The sequence below is a fragment of the Lytechinus variegatus genome, chromosome 9, assembly GCF_018143015.1.
Source record: "Lytechinus variegatus isolate NC3 chromosome 9, Lvar_3.0, whole genome shotgun sequence".
In the NCBI taxonomy this organism is placed as follows: domain Eukaryota; kingdom Metazoa; phylum Echinodermata; class Echinoidea; order Temnopleuroida; family Toxopneustidae; genus Lytechinus; species Lytechinus variegatus.
In genome coordinates this window covers 1532688-1551370 of record NC_054748.1, presented here as the reverse complement: position 1 = coordinate 1551370, position 18683 = coordinate 1532688, and the positions used below count along the sequence as shown (strand labels likewise).

At 41.1% G+C, this 18683-nt stretch overlaps 1 protein-coding gene across 1 annotated transcript in view; it reads left to right on the top strand.

Annotated features, from left to right (window-relative positions):
- LOC121421025 overlaps positions 1-18683 on the top strand; it is a 70618-nt gene that overhangs the window by 19265 nt on the left and 32670 nt on the right. The window contains exons 6-22 of the mRNA XM_041615619.1: positions 133-447; positions 924-1229; positions 1692-2036; positions 2401-2709; positions 3527-3829; positions 5506-5847; positions 7160-7468; positions 7763-7936; positions 9112-9240; positions 9764-10105; positions 12124-12435; positions 13610-13927; positions 14543-14851; positions 15107-15502; positions 16388-16696; positions 17169-17471; positions 17868-18182. Coding sequence (XP_041471553.1) covers positions 133-447; positions 924-1229; positions 1692-2036; positions 2401-2709; positions 3527-3829; positions 5506-5847; positions 7160-7468; positions 7763-7936; positions 9112-9240; positions 9764-10105; positions 12124-12435; positions 13610-13927; positions 14543-14851; positions 15107-15502; positions 16388-16696; positions 17169-17471; positions 17868-18182 — 5136 coding nt within the window. The remainder of the gene's footprint in view (positions 1-132; positions 448-923; positions 1230-1691; positions 2037-2400; positions 2710-3526; positions 3830-5505; positions 5848-7159; positions 7469-7762; positions 7937-9111; positions 9241-9763; positions 10106-12123; positions 12436-13609; positions 13928-14542; positions 14852-15106; positions 15503-16387; positions 16697-17168; positions 17472-17867; positions 18183-18683) is intronic.

Sequence of the window (18683 nt, the reverse complement as noted above, 5' to 3'; positions counted from 1 at the left end):
ATATTATGTTTGTAATGCTGATGGAAAGCCTATTTCAATGAACTTGGACTACAATTAAGTTTCTTGCAACACACCATTAGAAAGTCAATAATGTGTACCGAACTAAAACCTTGCATCGCTTGTTCTCCTCAGACATGCGGCTTGTGAATGGCACCATGCCAGGGCGTGGTCGACTAGAGGTGTACCATACTGGTAAGTGGGGGACGGTATGCGATGATGCCTGGAGTCTGGAGAACACCAACGTTGTCTGCCAGGCCCTGGGATACCCCGAAGCCACCGAGGAGAACCTCCCGCTCCAGACAAGCTTTGGTTACGGCACCGGTGATATCATTCTCGATGATGTGGTTTGTCGAGGCAACGAGACGGAACTATACGAGTGTTTGCATGAGCCATATTTTAAGAGCAATTGCGAGCATAGTGAGGATGTCAGCATTACGTGTCCACCTGGTAAGTCATTTGCACTAAACTTACTTGCTTGTGGATACTACTGGATGCTTCTGAACACAGGCCTCTGTATTCAGTTCCAAATTCTGTATCCTCTTAAGCTTGGCCGGATCATGACCCGTTGGTAGCAGTTCAGGTTCTATCCATTCAATCAGATCAAAAATTCTACTTGCCAATGGAGTACAGTTTTGGCATCCCCTTAACAATGGAGCTGCTGTATGAATTTGCATAGCACCTTAGTGGAATTCCGCTGAAAGTTGCAGTGCAGGCATTTGTGCTTTCCTGAAAGCAGCCAGAGCAAAGCACATATTACATTTACGAACATTTTTGTTGTAATTGTTATTATGTGTACAGTATCAATAAACTAGTTGCCTTTTCAGTGGTGCATAAGTGATTACCCAGGCAAAGAACACATAATGCCTGTTTTATTTGTTTCCTTCAGTAACTGATATCTGTTTCTTGTAATTATACTCTTGTAGTTGTTCGTCTGGTTGGCGGCAGAGCTCCGGAAGAGGGCAGGCTTGAAGTTTATCACAATGGATTGTGGGGGACGGTCTGTGACGACGGTTGGGATATGCAGGATGCTAATGTCGTTTGCCGCATGCTTGGGTACGTCGCTGCTGAAGAACCTCTCCTTACGGTCTTCCAGCCGGGGAGTGGCAACATCTTTCTTGATGAGGTCAATTGCCATGGCAATGAGACAAGTATTTGGGACTGCGAGAGCGATGGACTGATGGTCCATAATTGCGGGTCCATTGAGGATGTTGGACTGCGATGTAAAACAGGTGAGATAAATTATTGAGACTGTGCTTGAAATCATTAACTCTGCCCTTTTTGTTCGAGTAGAGTACATACAGTGGACTGCCAAATTTGACTCAAGTCACAATACGCACATAGTTCATTAATTCTATTGTATTTTACACATACTGTACACAATAGCGATGTGTCCAGCCAGCGCATTGTATATTGAACACACAAAGTATTTCTTTACAATCAACCAATCAAAAGTTTTATTGTCAGTTGAAATAGCATAGCCCCTCTTAAAATTGGATCTTTATGTTAAATTCGTACATACATGGTTTTCTTGAAAGTTCTGTGTACTTCTCTTTCTATACAAAGGACATGGTAGAAATGAACTACAGAAAGGTAACCCACACAACTTTGAATTTAATTATGACTTGAAGTTACACTTCAATGTTTGTGAAAACCTCCCATGCTCATTTCTTATTTCGCACCTTATCCTCCAGTGTTTACCACCCATGAGCCCGTCTCCGAGCTTGAGGTGCGTCTTGTCGGGGGTCAAGGTGACCGTCAGGGTCGCGTCGAGGTCTTCTACAACAATGCGTGGGGGACCGTCTGTGACGACTCCTGGGACATCAGGGATGGTGAGGTCGTCTGCCGTATGCTCGGATTCCCCGGGGCGGAGTCGGCGCTCCCGTCCGCGTTCTTCGGTGAGGGGTCGGGCAGCACGTACCTGGATAACGTTGGATGCACAGGGGAAGAGGAGAACATTGCGCAGTGTGTCCATAACGGGATCATGGTTGAGAACTGCGGGCATCACGAGGATGCGGGCGTGGTGTGCTCCCCATTGGGTAAGGAAATCTAGGACATTGTCATTGGCCTTCCTGGCAAATCTTTTATTAAAAATACTGCACATTATTGATAAAGAGGTTACACTTGAATTCACATTTTATAGCAATTTTTAGTCTAACATGGACACACTTATGTTGTGTAAGTTAGAAAAAAACCTTAGCACTTAATTAAGAGCTGATTTATATCATTGATAACATTGATCATTATGTGAGAATGTCGCTGATCGTTTAACTCAACTGTATACTCAATCACAAAGCTTTCTTGACAAATTGAAAAAAAATTGAATTTCTGCAAGGATAATTTGGAGTTACATATACATGTAGTTGACTGTTATTTTTCTCTGATTTGATTCAAATTCTACAGTTCGTTTGGTGAACGGTAGCCACTACCGTGAGGGACGGGTCGAGCTCTACTATGACGGAGAATGGAGCACGATATGCAACGACGAATGGGGGATCCACGACGCTGAGATTGTTTGCCGCATGACAGGGTTCCCAGGGGTCGAAGGTTACCGAGTCTCCGGGGAGTATGGGGAAGGCAGTGGAAAGATTATCTTGGACAATGTGAACTGTAACGGGAGTGAGTGGGATATCTTTGGGTGCGGCCACAACGGTCTGTTTGTGCATAACTGCAGACATTCGGAAGACGCTGGGGCTGTGTGCACGTCAAGAGGTTTGTTGACCAAAGCTTTTCAGGTTTTGTTTAAATTAATTTACATGTAAAATCAAATTGCACAATGCCATAAAGATATGGATTTCTTTTTAATTCATTTTTTTATAGATTTTATGAAATAAAGGTCTCCACCAGATAATAGATAGATAGATAGATCTAGATAGATAGACAGATGGGTAGGTATGTAGGTAGGTAGGAAGGTAGATAGATAGATAGAACAGAAAGTCGAGAGGAAACTGATTAAGTTTCATTGAAAAATGTAAACATTACGCTTGATTTATCCTCAGTCCTTTGGTTGCTTGCATACAAGAGAACACTTTTTTCTTAGCAGTGAACAAAACAAAACAAAAAGCACCACTACTTTAATTTTACAATTTTTACTTATTCATTCCGTACGTCCCCTTGATGGCAGCAGTGGAAATGATCAAGGTCGTGTTGAAATTAATAGCAATGCTAATAATATAAGACTTCTTTATGTCGAGCGTTGTGGTTCACTGTATTATTCTCCGTACTTTGAAACAGAGGGTCATGGGTTAGGATCCCAGCCATGGCTTAATTTCCTTGGGCAAGAATTTTATCCACATTCTGCTTGCACTCGACCCAGGTGAGGTGAATGGGTACCTGGTAGGATTTTTCCTTGAACGCTTTAGCGCCTATTAATATGGCGGCTCAGCTACAGCCGGGGTAATAATATGATACCAAGTATCAAAGCACAGTAGAGTATATGCACATAGTAACAGCGCTATATAAATTGACATATTATTATTATGCGTATGCATGTCAAGTTTTGTAAATCAATTCTATATGACCAATCCAGTACGTCTCGTTGGCGGCACGACTAGCAACGAAGGCCGTGTTGAGATGTATCACAACAACGCTTGGGGAACCATCTGTGATGATGGGTGGGACATCAAGGACGCGGACGTGGTCTGCCGGATGCTGGGTTTCTACCGGGCCGAGAGCATCCCGTCGTCAGGGAGATACGGGATGGGGCGGGGCCAGATCCTCCTTGATACACTGCAGTGTAATGGCACTGAGGGTGATATTCTGGATTGCGGACACGATGGTCTCCTGAAACACGATTGTGATCATGAAGAGGATGCGACTGTCATTTGCCTTGGTGAGTCTCCTTGCCGTGAACACTGATGCTCAAAAGTTTGTGAACTCAACTAGAAAATGAATTTGTGTATTTAAAGTGTTTAAGGTCGGCCATGTTTTTGTCTCACCTGCGAAGCAGAGTGAGCCTATAGGCGCCGCTTTTCCGACGGCGGCGGCGGCGGCGGCGGCGTCAACATCAAATCTTAACCTGAGGTTAAGTTTTTGAAATGACATCATAACTTAGAAAGTATATGGACCTAGTTCATGAAACTTGGCCATAAGGTTAATCAAGTATTACTGAACATCCTATTAAAGTTTCATGTCACATGACCAAGGTCAAAGGTCATTTAGGGTCAATGAACTTAGACCATGTTGGAGGAATCAACATTGAAATCTTAACCTGAGGTTAAGTTTTTGAAATGTCATCATAACTTAGAAAATATATGGACCTAGTTCATGAAACTTGGACATAAGGTTAATCAAGTATCACTGAACATCCTGCATGAGTTTCACATCACATGACCAAGGTCAAAGGTCATTTAGGGTCAATGAACTTTGGCCGAATTGGGGATATCTGTTGAATTCCCATCATAACTTTGAAAGTTTATGGATCTGATTCATGAAACTTGGACATAATAGTAATCAAGCATCACTGAATATTTTGTGCAAGTTTCAGGTCTCATGATTAAGGTCAAAGGTCATTTAGGGTCAATGAACTTTGGCCAAATCGGGGTATCTGTTGAATTACCATCATAACTTTGAAAGTTTATTAGTCTAGTTCATTAAACTTGGACATATGAGTAATCAAATATCACTGAACATCCTGTGCGCGTTTCAGGTCACATGACCAGGGTCAAAGGTCAATGAACTTTGGCCGAAGTGGGTGTATCAGTTGAATTACCATCAAAACTTTGAAAGTTTATGGATCTGATTCATGAAACTTGTACATAAGAGTAATCAAGTATCACTGAACATCCTGTGCGAGTTTCAGGTCACATGATCAAGGTCAAAGGTCATGTAAGGTCAATGAACTTTGGCCATGTTGGGGTTTTTTGTTGAATAACCATCATATCTCTGTAAGTTTATTGGTCTAGTTCATAAAAAGTGGACATAAGAGTAACCATGTATCACTGAACATCTTGTGCGATTTAGAGTAGTATTCAAAGTCAGCACTGCTGCTATATTGAACCGCGTGATGCAGGTGAGACGGCCAGAGGCATTCCACTTGTTATATTATGATCCCCGGGGCCGTATGTTTAAAATTGTCTTAAGACAAAGACTGTAACTTCAGAGATATAATAAACTCGGTATTCGAAACATTCCTGTATCTTTTCTTGTAACATTTTTTTGTAACTTTCACTGAAGACTTATGATGTCCAAGCAAAGTAAAGCTGAAAACGGCCCATAAATTCTCTGCGCGCAAGACAAAGTATCGAGATTAAAGGTATTCTGAACATTCTCTTATCCTTAGAGATTGAAAGCAATTGTTTACTCTTTCAACAATAATTTCTTGCTGCATTTTGCAAGAACATCCTGCTTCTCAAAAGCTCTGACATACTGGAGATAGTACTACAGAGACTTATTTCAGATTACTGATTAAAGATAATTTAAGCGCGCTGTTATCTTGCTGAGTTATCAAAAAAAATTAAGACAATTTTCATAATACCACGGTCCCTGTATATTTTTCCCTCAATACAGCCCCAACTGAAGCAGCGAAGATGACCTTGGATATCCGTCTTGTTGATGGTGGCAGCGCACGCCAGGGTCGTGTAGAGGTGGAATACAACGGCGAATGGGGTACGGTGTGCGACGATGGCTGGGATTTGCGCGACGCGGAGGTGGTATGCCGCATGCTCGGTTTCCCTGGGGCAGAGAATGCCCTCTCTGGTGCATTCTATGGAGAGGGTACCGGGGCTACGGTGCTTGATGACGTCAGTTGTGAGGGGACGGAGGAGGATTTGGCACTCTGTCGGCATAACGGTTATCTAATGGAGAATTGCGGTCATAGTGAGGATGCATCAGTTATCTGCTCTCCGCTAGGTAAGGTTATCTCGGTTTTGGCAAGAGGAGGATCGAAAATTAGTTTGAGATTATTTAATGCACTACTAATCTTGTACATGTATCATTACTTTAATGCCTAGAAGCCTTTCAAAGAGGATAACAATTAAGTTTCTGGAATTCTTTGTTTCATGTTTGTGAATTACAAATATAAAGTGGGAGAAGTAGTGGAGGTATTAGCAGAAGTAGCAGTAGTGGTAATAAGAGTAGAAGTAATAGTAGTAGTACTACTACATGTAGTAGTAGTAGTGGTGATGGTGGTGTGGAGGAGCCGTGGCGTAGTGGTTCTGATGACTCTCACCTTGTAAACAGAGGGTCGTGTGTCCGAATCACACCGCGGTCTGGCATCCTTTGGCAAGGCTTTTATCCACGCTTTGCTACTCTTGACCCAGGTGCTAAATGGGTATCCAGTAGGATGTGAAAGTCATTGTAGCTTGTCCAGTACTGTGTGCGCCATACTGGCGACTGACTGGAATACTCCCAAGGGAGTGGAGGATGTGCATACATTGTGCGCGGGAATGACAGATTGAATCCGATGACCGCGGTAGTAATATATCTGTAAAGCGCTCAGACATGTTGTTCCAAGGTACATGTCTTAGGCGCTGTATAAAAGCGGATTATTGTGGTAGAAGTAGTACTAGTAGTAGTAGTAGTAGTAGTAGTAGTAGTAGTACTTGTTGTTGTTGTAGTAATATGAGTACTAGTAGAATGGTAGCGTAAGAAATAGTAGTAGTAGGCGTACATGTAGTAGTAAAAGAAGTAGAAGTGGCGTTTGTACATGTCCATGTACATGCATTAGTAATTGTAGTAGTAGTTGGAGCAGCCCTTAGTTCTAGAAATAGCATTAAATGCCCATTATAAATGTTTTTTTCTTCTTTGTTAAAGGTATTGTTGAACTTTGTGAGCAGCCGATTTAAAAAATTCTCAAACCAAGATGAAACATGTGTACAAGTCCATGTATTAGAACTAATAAACCCTGAAAACAACCATTATTGAGAATGAAAAGCTAAAACTACAAGGCAAACCCCGATTTTGTAAATAGGCGTCTTATAGAAACCTAAATAGTACACATAAGTGTATGGGATGAAATTAAGATGGTGTTTCCGGTCATTCTATATATCAATTTTTGAAGCTCTAATTAATTATTTCCGAACGCAATTTTTTTTGGGCTTCATTTTTGTAACATCACAGACACAGGTGACAAGTGTGACCTTCTAGCTCAGATTTTTTAAAAGTCAAACCAATGTTAACCAATCACTAAGAATTGATCTATTCTCTGTCTTTGTTTACAAAGGTCGTTTGGTAAATGGCAACAACTACCGCGAGGGAAGGGTAGAGGCGTACCACGAAGGCGAATATTACTCCGTCTGCGACGATCTTTGGGAGATGGAAGAAGGAAATGTTTTCTGTCGTATGCTTGGATTTCCCGGTGCTGAAGCGGTTCACGCGCTAGCCAACTTCGGACAGGGCGAGGGCGACATTATCCTCGATAATCTCAACTGCGATGGGACAGAGGATAGTCTGTTCGATTGCGAGGGCAGCACACTGTTCGAGCATAACTGCAAGCATAATGAAGATGCAGGAGTGACATGCTCACAGAGTGGTAAGCTTTTCTCTCTCTTTATCACGTACAGCAGGTGCTACATGAGCACTTGCCCCATTGCCCGGGGCAAGTAAACGTTAGAGTTGGGCAAGTGTTTTGAAGTAAAGACCAAAACGTGATTACTTGTACAAAGTCTATTTTTACTTCCGTTGATTTAGATGGATTTATTTTATATTATTTATGATCGCAAAAGGGTCCCCGACAAGTTAAGATAGGGTTAATGTGTTTGTATGCTAGCTATATATGTACATCTAACTCTTTATCTAACATTTTAAGACATTTATATTCCAACAGTTCGTCTTGTGAATGGAAGCAATGCCTATGAAGGCAGGGTGGAGGTCTATTATGCAGGGGTATGGGGTACCGTCTGTAACGACGAGTGGGATTGGAATGATGCAAACATTGTCTGTAGGATGCTGGGCTACTCTGGAGCTGAGGTATCACAAAAAATGGCGGTCTTCGGAGCAGGTGGGTAAATTGATGGTTGCATTTTTAAGAAGAAAAAAACAATATAGCACTCAAGCACAAATCCCTTTCTCAAACCTTTGGCCCGAATTCACAAAGGTGGTTTTAAAAACCCAAGATTGAATACATGGTTTATGCAGATTTCCTGTAGGAATTGATAATTTAGCATGTATCGGGCATGTGTGTACAAAATGTCCAATGCTGATGCGCGCTTTTGTCACAGCGTGACAAATTGACGCCTGTTACCATGGTTAGATACGCTATTTTATTCATGAGTCCACTGTTTGAAAATTGGACTCATTAATTCAAACTGTGGACTCATAAAATAGCGTGGATCACAAAGGCAACAGGTTTCAATTTTGCACAATAACAAAGCGTGCATTAGCATTGGACATTTTTTAATATGTGCAGGTAAAATAAGTGTAATTTATACAGGAAATCGGCGTAAACCATGGTCTCAACCGTGGGTTTTCAAAACCACCTTTTTGAATTTGGGTCTTTGTGTTTTGGAATTTCGTTCAGCTGCTCATTGCCCAGAGCTGCCAAGTACTACATGTACTTATTTTCAATACTGATGGTTCCATGCAAAGTACTTATTTCTAAAGCTTCAGTTGTATGAGTTGTCCTATTGCATTTCATTGAAAATACTGATTTCCTCACCAAATAAATAAAATACAGATTTTCAGCTTTTGAATATTGAAATATCCTTGTTGAGGTTGGCAGCCCTGTTTGCTGGACACAGCCAATTGCAGTCAAAGGCAGCATTAGAGACAGTGACTTTCCGTTTAAAAAAAATGGTCTTTTCCGTTTCTGAAAATCTGTAATTCCGTTTTAACTTTATCTAAAAATGGAAATTCCGTTCTGTCACCGTAAGTGTACGCAGTAAAAGACCTGAATTCCATTTTGTAAAGGTGAATTCCATGAATTTTTAAACGAAAAGTATAACAACCAATCAGAAATTCTGTTTTATTTACCGGTAAAACAGAAAATCACTGTCCCTACAACATAGTGCAATGAAATGAAGTAATTCAAGGTTATACACAGATTAAGGCAGAGGCCTTGTATACTGTCTTACATTGAACGTATACATGTTTGTTTGTTGATGAGGACACCTTGTTATTCAATGTTTCCAATAACGAGGAATTTAACTAGCTATTTTATTTATTTCTTTTGACTAGGTGTTGGTCCCATAATTCTGGATGATGTCTCATGTTTAGGGGATGAGTTGAGTATCTTTGAGTGTCCTTCGATGGGTATCTTCAGGCACAACTGCGAGCATGCAGAGGACGTTGGTGTTATATGCATAGGTTGGTCACTTTTCAGCTTTCAGTTTTGAAGGCTAGGCTTGTTTCGATAAATTGATTTCACCATAAACCATAAATGATGTATCTGCAGATACATTATTTTGCCATGATTCAACCGTAGAAAATAATTGATATATCTGCAGATACACTAATTTACCGTGATATCACTGTAGGGACTGTATGATGTATCTGCAGATCCATCATGTTGCCATTATCGTATGACTAATATGGACAGTTGGATATTTTGGCTAAATGTTGTACATGTATCTACACAAAAACATTCATTTTGATGAAAAACACAAGTTAAATGTCATAAAAACTTAAAAACTATTAATGAAGATAACTCTAATTACACTCTGATAATTCTAACTAAATTCAAAATTGGCAAATTTTCTTTTAAAGAAAGACAAAAGCTTTAAATTCAAAGTGAGTTATCTACGAATGTGCATTTTGCAGATACATCCTTTTGCCGTAACGTTAACAGCTCACATAGTGCAGTCAAAATATGTTTATTCTTGTATTGTAGAAGATAGCAAGGAGCAACAATCCAGTCTCTCTCTGCGTCTTGCCGACGGACCAAACTCCCGATCCGGTCGTGTCGAGATCAAGTACGACGGAGCCTGGGGCACGATCTGTGACGATGAATGGGATGTCGATGATGCCGACATCGTCTGTCGCTCGCTCGGCTTCCCCGGGGCGGACCAGGCGATACTCCGCGGCCGATTCGGGGCCGGAGAGGGCGCTATAGTTCTGGACAATGTGAATTGCGATGGTTCGGAGGTGAACGTCGAGTCTTGCTTGCACAATGGATTCCTGGAGAATAATTGTGACCATGACGAGGATGCTGGTGTCATCTGCCTTCCTCAGGGTAATATCATTTAGTTCTTCTCAACTCATTGGCCCATATTCTGAAGTCGGGTTCAAATTAGACCATGGTTTAAAGTTGTGGTTTAACTATGGAGAGCCAAATTTATAAACAGTCAACAATCAATTTATTAACTCATATGACACCCAGATTGTTCATAATTGTCTGGGAATGATAAGTGAAGTATTTTTCTTCATTATGGAAGCAAAAAGAAACAAAATATTAATCATAAGAAATATACAACATAAGCAGACTTTCTTTTATTTTGGGCTCCCCATAATTTTAGCACCGAGTTAGACTGTGGTTTAAAATAAACCTGACTTCGGAATACGGGCCAATGGCTCATTTTCTGAAGTCGGGTTCAAATTAGGCCATGGTCCAACTCTGTCCTAAAATTATGGGAAGCTAGAAATTTCAAAACTTTGTTTATATTTTGTGTTTCTCATCTTTGCTTTAATAGCTTTTCACTAATTTTGTAATGTTCTCATTCCCAGACAGTTAACATGGATTTGAGATTCGAATGAGCTGATATACTGAACCTCAAATTGCTGTTAAATATTCGTGTCACAATTGGTTATCAATATTTAAATCACAAAATTCATACCAGATCGAAAGCACTTAGTCAGTCAGACTCTGTTATATTGTGTTGCATATCAGAACAACATCCATTGAATGACTAGTTATGGTGGTACTAATAAGTTTTACATTATTGTTTTTATACTGAAAATACATGTCATTCACTGTTAGAAAACATACAAAACTGGGAATGGGTTTAACCCTAAATAGACTGGGCTATTTCGACGCCTAAGAAGACTGGGGGGGGGGGGCTGATTCAGCCCCCCCTTATGATCGCGAACGTCGATCGCGACGAAAATTGGCACACGCGTTACCCATGGCATTATCTACAAAACTATAACATCAAATATTCTGCAAAAAATCTCATGTCTCATTAATTATGCTAATTTATGCAGAAAATCATAAGTTTGCTCTAATTAATAAAATAATGCCCCTGAAATGCTAATTTTTGTTTCACATACTCTAGATAGGCATTTGATCAAATTGATTTAAAAAAAATTCTAAATCGCATTTATTTTCTTATGTATTCTATTGTTTTCTAAATTTCTTATGTATTTCTTTGTTTTTCGACTTTTTGTTTTTTATTGTTTTTTCAATGGAAAATGTCAGGGAATTTATTTTGACCATAAACAAGATAAAATTAATTGATTTTAAGCAGTAAAAGGAAAAATAATGATACATTTATTAATTTTGGCTAAGGACACTATTTGCATTGGATTTGTACACAAATTCACGTTTTTGAGTAATTTGGGGTCTGCATGCACTTACGAAATGTTGCGTAATTTTGGAACCGCGTACCCGGGGGTCACATTTGTTGTCTCAAAAGTTGCGTGAGACTTAAAAGTAAAAAGTCAGCAAGCGACGCGGTCAAAAAAATTTGCGCGGCAGATTTATCGCGAAAAATGTTGAGGGGGGGGGCTGAATCAGCCCCCCTGTCTTTTTAGGGTTAAATGATTATCAGGGAATTGTTATTCTTTATCAGGGAAATTACTCAGCAATTGCACATTTTCTTAAAGAGCCATTTAGTATATTTTTTATTTATACATACAAACACTTTCATTGGATTCTGTTTGAGCTCATTTTTCTATCATTTCCACTACTGGTATCTACATGTATCTTCATAATTCTTTTGTGTTGATTCATTTGAGTACAAATGTGCTATTTGTCAAGATTTGGTAGAGATTTTTTAGGTATTCACATTGATTACTAATAAACAACTCCCAATTTTTTTATATCTTATTTATTGCAAGAATAGATCAGCAGTGAGGTATCAAGGAATTCCCAAATGGCTTCACAAAATGCCTATAGGTTTGATGAACAAGCAAAATTTTCTCTTTTTTTTCATTGTTGTCTTTTTCTTCTTGGCTTTGAAAACGATATAGCAGTATAAAAAATATAAGACATTGCAAGTATTCTTATGGAAAGGTTTTTCATATTGTCCACAGCTCGTCTTGCGGACGGGCCAAGCTACCGCGAGGGGCGCGTGGAGCTCTTCTACCAAAACGCCTGGCATACAGTCTGCGATGATCAGTGGGACGAGCTGGACAGCGCAGTGGTGTGCGACGGCATGCTCGGTCTCCCGGGAGTGGACGGCCCCCAGTGGGAGCTCTCCTTTGGGCCAGGGGAGGGGGAAATCATCATGGACGGTTTGAACTGCTTGGGGAATGAACCCAGTCTGTTCCAGTGCCGCAGCCGAGGGTTGTTCGTCCATGACTGCACCCACTCTGAGGATACTGGTGTGATCTGCTCCCCTTCAGGTAAAGTCCATTTTGCTTAAGAGTGATAAGCAATTCTATTTACAAATAGTTGTATCATTGGTAGACTGATTGAATTGATATACGTGTGCTCACAGAAAAAAAATCAAATCAGCCAAAAATTACAGATTTTCAGCAACTCTCAGACCTACCAACCAGTACGTTTTGGGCGTATTTAGTACGCTTTTGCAACCAAAATATGGCAGTACATTTTTTTTGTAAATCGTAATTTATGGAGAAAAATCTATTTCATAAAATTCACACAAATATGGTTATTAGATCAATGTAATTTCTGGTAAATTTTTTTTTTTCAATCATTTTGTTAAAACCCGGGTGAGATACATGTACATGTATACACATGTATACACATGTGTCAATGTTGTTTTTTTCACCTGGAAGAGCAGTATGCATTTTAGCATGCATGCAGCTTGAGCGCCGCAATGAGCGAGTGCGCCACGCATTTTATTATAAAATACACTTGTTTGGTGAAAAATACAATTTTTTTATCACAAAATACAATTTTTCATTCCCAGAGGTTGGCAGGTCTGAAGTCTGTGTTCAATCTCATACAAACAGCAACATGCAATAACAAATGAATACAAAGAACAGAACGTCATTCATGAAATACATAATTTTGTAAAAATTATTTGAATGACAACTAAGAGTTTGTTTAGAAGCAAGTGAAATTACAGACATACAGGCAGACAAAACAAGTGAAAAACAACTTAAGACAGCATGACACTTGCTCTAAATGTCCAAATCACTAAAGCAAATGAAACTTGCAAATATGTAAGTATATACTTGAGAAAGTTGGTAGCAAGAAGAATGGCTCTTCCTTGCCTTAACTTTGTTTTGCTTTATTTTCATTCTATCTAGGTAGTGACTTCAGACAGAACACATTTTACACTAACTTCCCTTTGTGTCTGCCTACTCCTATTCTTTCATCCCCTTCATTAACCTGGTCATCTCTTCTCAATAATCCCCCTTTTGTCTTCTCGTTTCTAGTGTTGCTGTTGAATGTCTGTGGTCTATATTATGGTTGTTGTCATTTTGCCTCCGAAGAAGATTCTGCTAGGATCGAAAGCTTAGGAAACTTTTGACTCTCTAGAACACATTTTAACAGAAAATAGACCCTAGTACATTGAATTCCATCAGGATCTTTCTTTTTCAATTTCAGTCCGTCTCGCTAATGGCTTTCGAGAGCATCAGGGTCGCGTGGAGTACTACTACAATAACCAGTGGGGAACCATCTGTGATGATGAGTATGGGTCCTGGAGCATAGAGAATGCCAACGTGGTCTGCCGGATGTTGGGTTTCGTGGGTGCCGAGAGTGCCCGCGGGAGCGCGTTTTACGGAGAAGGAGACAGTGATATCGTCCTAGCGAATGTCCACTGCAATGGGAATGAGACAAATGTCGCAGACTGCTCGCGGAACCAGTTCTTGGACCACCTGTGTGCACATTCGGAGGATGTTGGGGTAGCTTGTTCACTTGGAGGTTTGTCTTTTTTATGCAAGTGATTATTAATCGTATCACTACGAGATGACAAAATTAGGGTGTCCTTATTTCATGCATGTACTTGAAATAGCTACATGTATAAAGGTAAAATACATGAGTACAAAGTAAACAACAAAGTCCTAAACTGCAAAATGTTTGATCATAAAGTAAGTAAATGTAGGTCAAAGGGTTTGGCCAATCAAAATTTATCCGAAAATGGGCTTGAGTTTGAGGTGGCTGATTAGAGAGGAAGGGACCAACAGAGAAGACATGAAAGTAGCAAGTAATGGAGAAGAGTTCGGTTAAGGGAGGAGGATGCACCAAAAGTGGAGGTAGGGTGGGAGAGGGTTCTCTGAGAGTGCGAGGTTAATCCGGCCACCCCCATAGTTGGGGACTTAACTATATTTAAAACCTGGATGCCTAACTGACGTAACCAAGCAACCAAAGAGTTTGATGAACATCTTTGAAATCAGCAGTTTTCTGAAGCCTGTCGGGAAGTTCAGATTTTTTCGGAATAAAAACACAACAAAGGACAAAATTCGCTGAGATCCACCAATATTTTCCCACTCATTGATTACATGAATATGATTATGCTTACGCATTTCCTTTGTCCAGTTCGTCTAGTTGGAGGCAACAAACCGAGCGAAGGTCGCGTTGAGGTGTTCTACCGCAACGCTTGGGGAACCATCTGTGATGATCTGTGGGATATGAACGAGGCTCACGTCGTTTGTAGAATGCTCGGGTACTCCGGAGCCTCAGGATATACGATAGGAGCATCGTTCGGACAGGGCCAAGGTGCTATAGTCCTTGATAACATGATGTGCAATGGTACGGAGGAGCGGTTGGCCGATTGTCATCATAATGGATTCTACAATCAGAACTGTGGACATCACGAAGATGCTGGGGTTATCTGCATTGATCAGGGTAACTATTTGATGCGAAAGTTCTTTGCATACTGAATCAATTCCTAAGGTTAATGTTGATGATTGTTTTTTTATGATATTTTCTTTGAATCTAGATGTCAATTTTATCAGTTGACTATTGATAATGTAACTCCAGTAGTCTTTGTACAGTGATCATCCTGTTCCAGTAAAAAAAACATTAATTTACTGAATGCAACTTTATAGATGTTTGCTTAAGGTTTTAGATTTATTTTATGATTTGTTTTCTTGACTGTAGTGACTCCTCCACCTGAGCCTTCCACCTCTGAACCTACCCTCCTGCCAGGCACACCTCTGCTTCCCATCGAAATCACGAGCGGGGCAGTCCGCCTCCAGAACGGCAGCTCCGACCGTGAAGGTCGCATCGAGGTGTTCCACAACGGCTCCTGGCACCCTATCTGCGATGACACCTGGGACGAGCTGGAAGCAGATATCATCTGCAGGACGCTAGGCTTCCCAGGGGCAGTTCTTGCCAAGCAGCACTCCTACTTTGGCTCAGGGAATGGAAGCATTCTTCTGGATGACCTTGGTTGCTTCGGCAATGAGACAGATCTTCTCTCGTGCACACACGGAGGGCTGTACCAACATAACTGTGGGTCGATAGAACATGCTGGAGTCATCTGCCAAAATACAGGTAAAAAGAGTGTCCTTTTGAACAACATATTTTCCTGATGCAGGTAATATTTCATGATGGAAACAGGTTTGATCTCAGTTTCCATTATATCTAAATGATCTTGCCCAATTGAACTTTCTTGGTCATACTGCAGTATAGTCAGTTTGTTTTATGCAACAAGATCCTTTCCTCAAAGGAAAAATAGTAATGAAAACTGCACCGTTGGACAGGAATCTAATCTTTATATAAAACATTCGTTTAGATAAAACATTATTTCTGTTAATACTCTGTAGAGGTGTTATTGCTAAGTGGGTGTCTTAGTCTCCGCACTTTTGCTTAAATCCTTTTACAAGCACTGGCAACCTTTTACAAGGCATTTAACTACATTTGCCACACTCCAGCCAGATGGGTTTTTTATAAGGCTGTTCTTAAAGATACGCATTACTTTACGCACGACTTGAACATGTTCTTTGGTCATAAATCAATTCCATAGGGTTATTACATAGCACAAGAACGGATAACCAGTTGTGCGTAAAGTCATTCGTAATTTACGAGCAGCTTTATAAAACACCCACCAGGAGTAATAAATGGGTGCATGTACCTGGTGGATGTTTCATAAAGCTGTTTGTAAGTTAATAGCAGCTTCAAGGACGACCGCTGATCCTTTCTTGTGGTAAATGGTATATTGAATTGGCAATGGTTTAGCGTGGAAGATGAGTTCACCAGTTGTTCTTAAAGTCGTTCTTAACTTACAAACAGCTTTGTGAATAGGCCCCAAGGTAGGAAAATGCTTGAGCACCCAATCAGAGTAGCCATGTTAAGTCCAGGCATTGTATGCATTTTATTATTAGGATTATTTACTTGTGTTTGTTTCCGGTTGTGTTTGTTTTCCATTGGACTTGGCAGTAAGACTAAAAGATGGTGCCCGCCAACTTGAGGGTAGGGCGGAGCTTTACGCCAACAATGCCTGGAACACCATCTGTGATGATGGTTGGGATATAGACGATGCTGATGTTGTTTGCCAGATGTTAGGATACCCGTCAGCTGAGGCAGCCACTGTGAGGGCGACCTATGGTAGTGGGACAGGGGATATCCTACTGACAGGTGTGGACTGTAGCGGCATGGAGAGCAGTATCTTTGAATGTGGCCACAGCGGACTTGACGTACCAAACTGCGAACATTCTGAAGATGCTGGTGTGGTCTGCTCACCAAATGGTCAGTATCGTCAGGACAACTTGTCAAAAGTCTGTGTCGCATATCTTTTAGCAAGAATCCTGAATGAAGGTGCTATGCTTCTTTCCTTGTGGCTTTGCTGCATTTCTCATTGATTTGGCTGAGATAAAAATGTGATTATTGGTATTAACAAAAAGGAGTTGTCAGGAACGACATGGCTCTTGCTTTCGACATGATACCTAAATGGATTGGTCTATAGCTCAACTAGTGACACAGCATAGCAAAACAAGGCACTTTGTCAAGTCTTTGCTGCGTCTATCCGGCAGGAAACCTGTAAGTGGTTTACTACCTCTCCTCACATTTCGTCACAGACAAAAAGATGAGAAATGCAGGCAAACCACTATGAAGACATGCAAAGGGCCTTTGTAGCCAGATTCCTGCTAAAAAAGATGTACATGTAGCACAGACTCTTCACAAGGGGTGTTATTACATGTCTTTACTTCTTGCTCTTCAGTTCGTCTTATCAATGGCAGCAGCAACCTTGAAGGCTGGCTTGAGTACTACTACAACGGATCCTGGGGGACAATCTGCAATAGCAACTGGGACATCCTGGATGCCAACGTGGTGTGCAGGATGCTTGGTCACAACTTGGCTGTGACATCGGTGAGCCATGATGAGTTCGGTCCAAGCGAAGGACCTATCCTTCTGAGTGATGTAGGATGCACAGGACAGGAGTTGGCCCTTTCGGAATGTCACCATGGGCGCTTCTATCAACACGATTGCACACACCGTGATGATGTTGCAGTTGTTTGCACTGGTAAGCGAGTTTTAGAGCCGAAGTATTCCAAACATGTTCTGGGCGACTCAGAGGTGCTAATTTTTTTAGACTGGGTTTTAACATGTTATGGATTTTTTAATGACCCAGTGAGTAAAAATGATGGCATTCTTTCAAATCCTGGGACAATGGGAGTATTGTTCCTGTGTACTATTCCAAAGTTCCAGATTTTAATCAACTGAAAGAGTAAACCAGGATTTCATGGAAACTCAGGGCAAGTATTTATTTTCTTCAAGTGTTATTTTTTCTAAACATGTTAGTCTGAATTGGATTTGATGTCTCATTACTGTTATCCCCTTATTTTTTATTGTTAGATACTGGTTTTTGTTGCCCACATGCATATTTTAGTGATGAAAAACAAAATGATTGTTATGACAGATGACGTTGAAGTCCGACTCGTGGGCGGGAGCAGCGACAACCAAGGGCGGGTAGAAGTTAACTTCCAAGGTTCTTGGGGGACAGTCTGCGATGACTATTGGACCATTGAGGCTGCTCATGTTGTCTGTCGAATGCTGGGGTACCCCGCTGCAGATGGGTACGAACCAGGTGGTTTCTTCGGACCCGGTGAGGGGGCTGTAGTGTTTGATGATGTGCGCTGCACCGGAAACGAGACAAATCTTGCTGATTGCAGGCATCGGGAGACCTTGACCAGTAACTGTGGACATTCTGAGGATGTAGGAGTGATCTGTGCAGGTAAGAGATGCATATATCTCGGCTTGTTCTATCCATTCCTTGGATCATAGCGAGTGAACTCGGTCTGTAAAGCGTCTGCCGGTCGAACCAAAAATGGTCGGTTCTAGTCCACCCCGCGGGGTGGCTGAAGCCCGCGTTTGGTGTAAACATGACCTTCCCCTGTACCATAGGGGCAGGCTATGTTGCAGTGGAAAACACTCAATCCCTGAGATAGGACATTGAATGTAGGCCAAGTGTAGAGGAAGTCATCACTAATGAAAATTAAGAATCCACTGCTTTATTTATTATTATTATTTATTTGGCGTCACCTGTGCCTGGGAGGCAAAAAGCGAACTGAATCACTGTGACCTGCAGGTCTCTCCTCCCAATATAACTGATTGGGGGAATGCAGGTGGACCACTACACCGGGGTTTCCCCCTACTCTTATACGAATAGTGCAATGGGTTCTTAACGTGCAAAGGTGGTGACTCTCCTCTACACGGGCCTCCATTTAACGTCCTA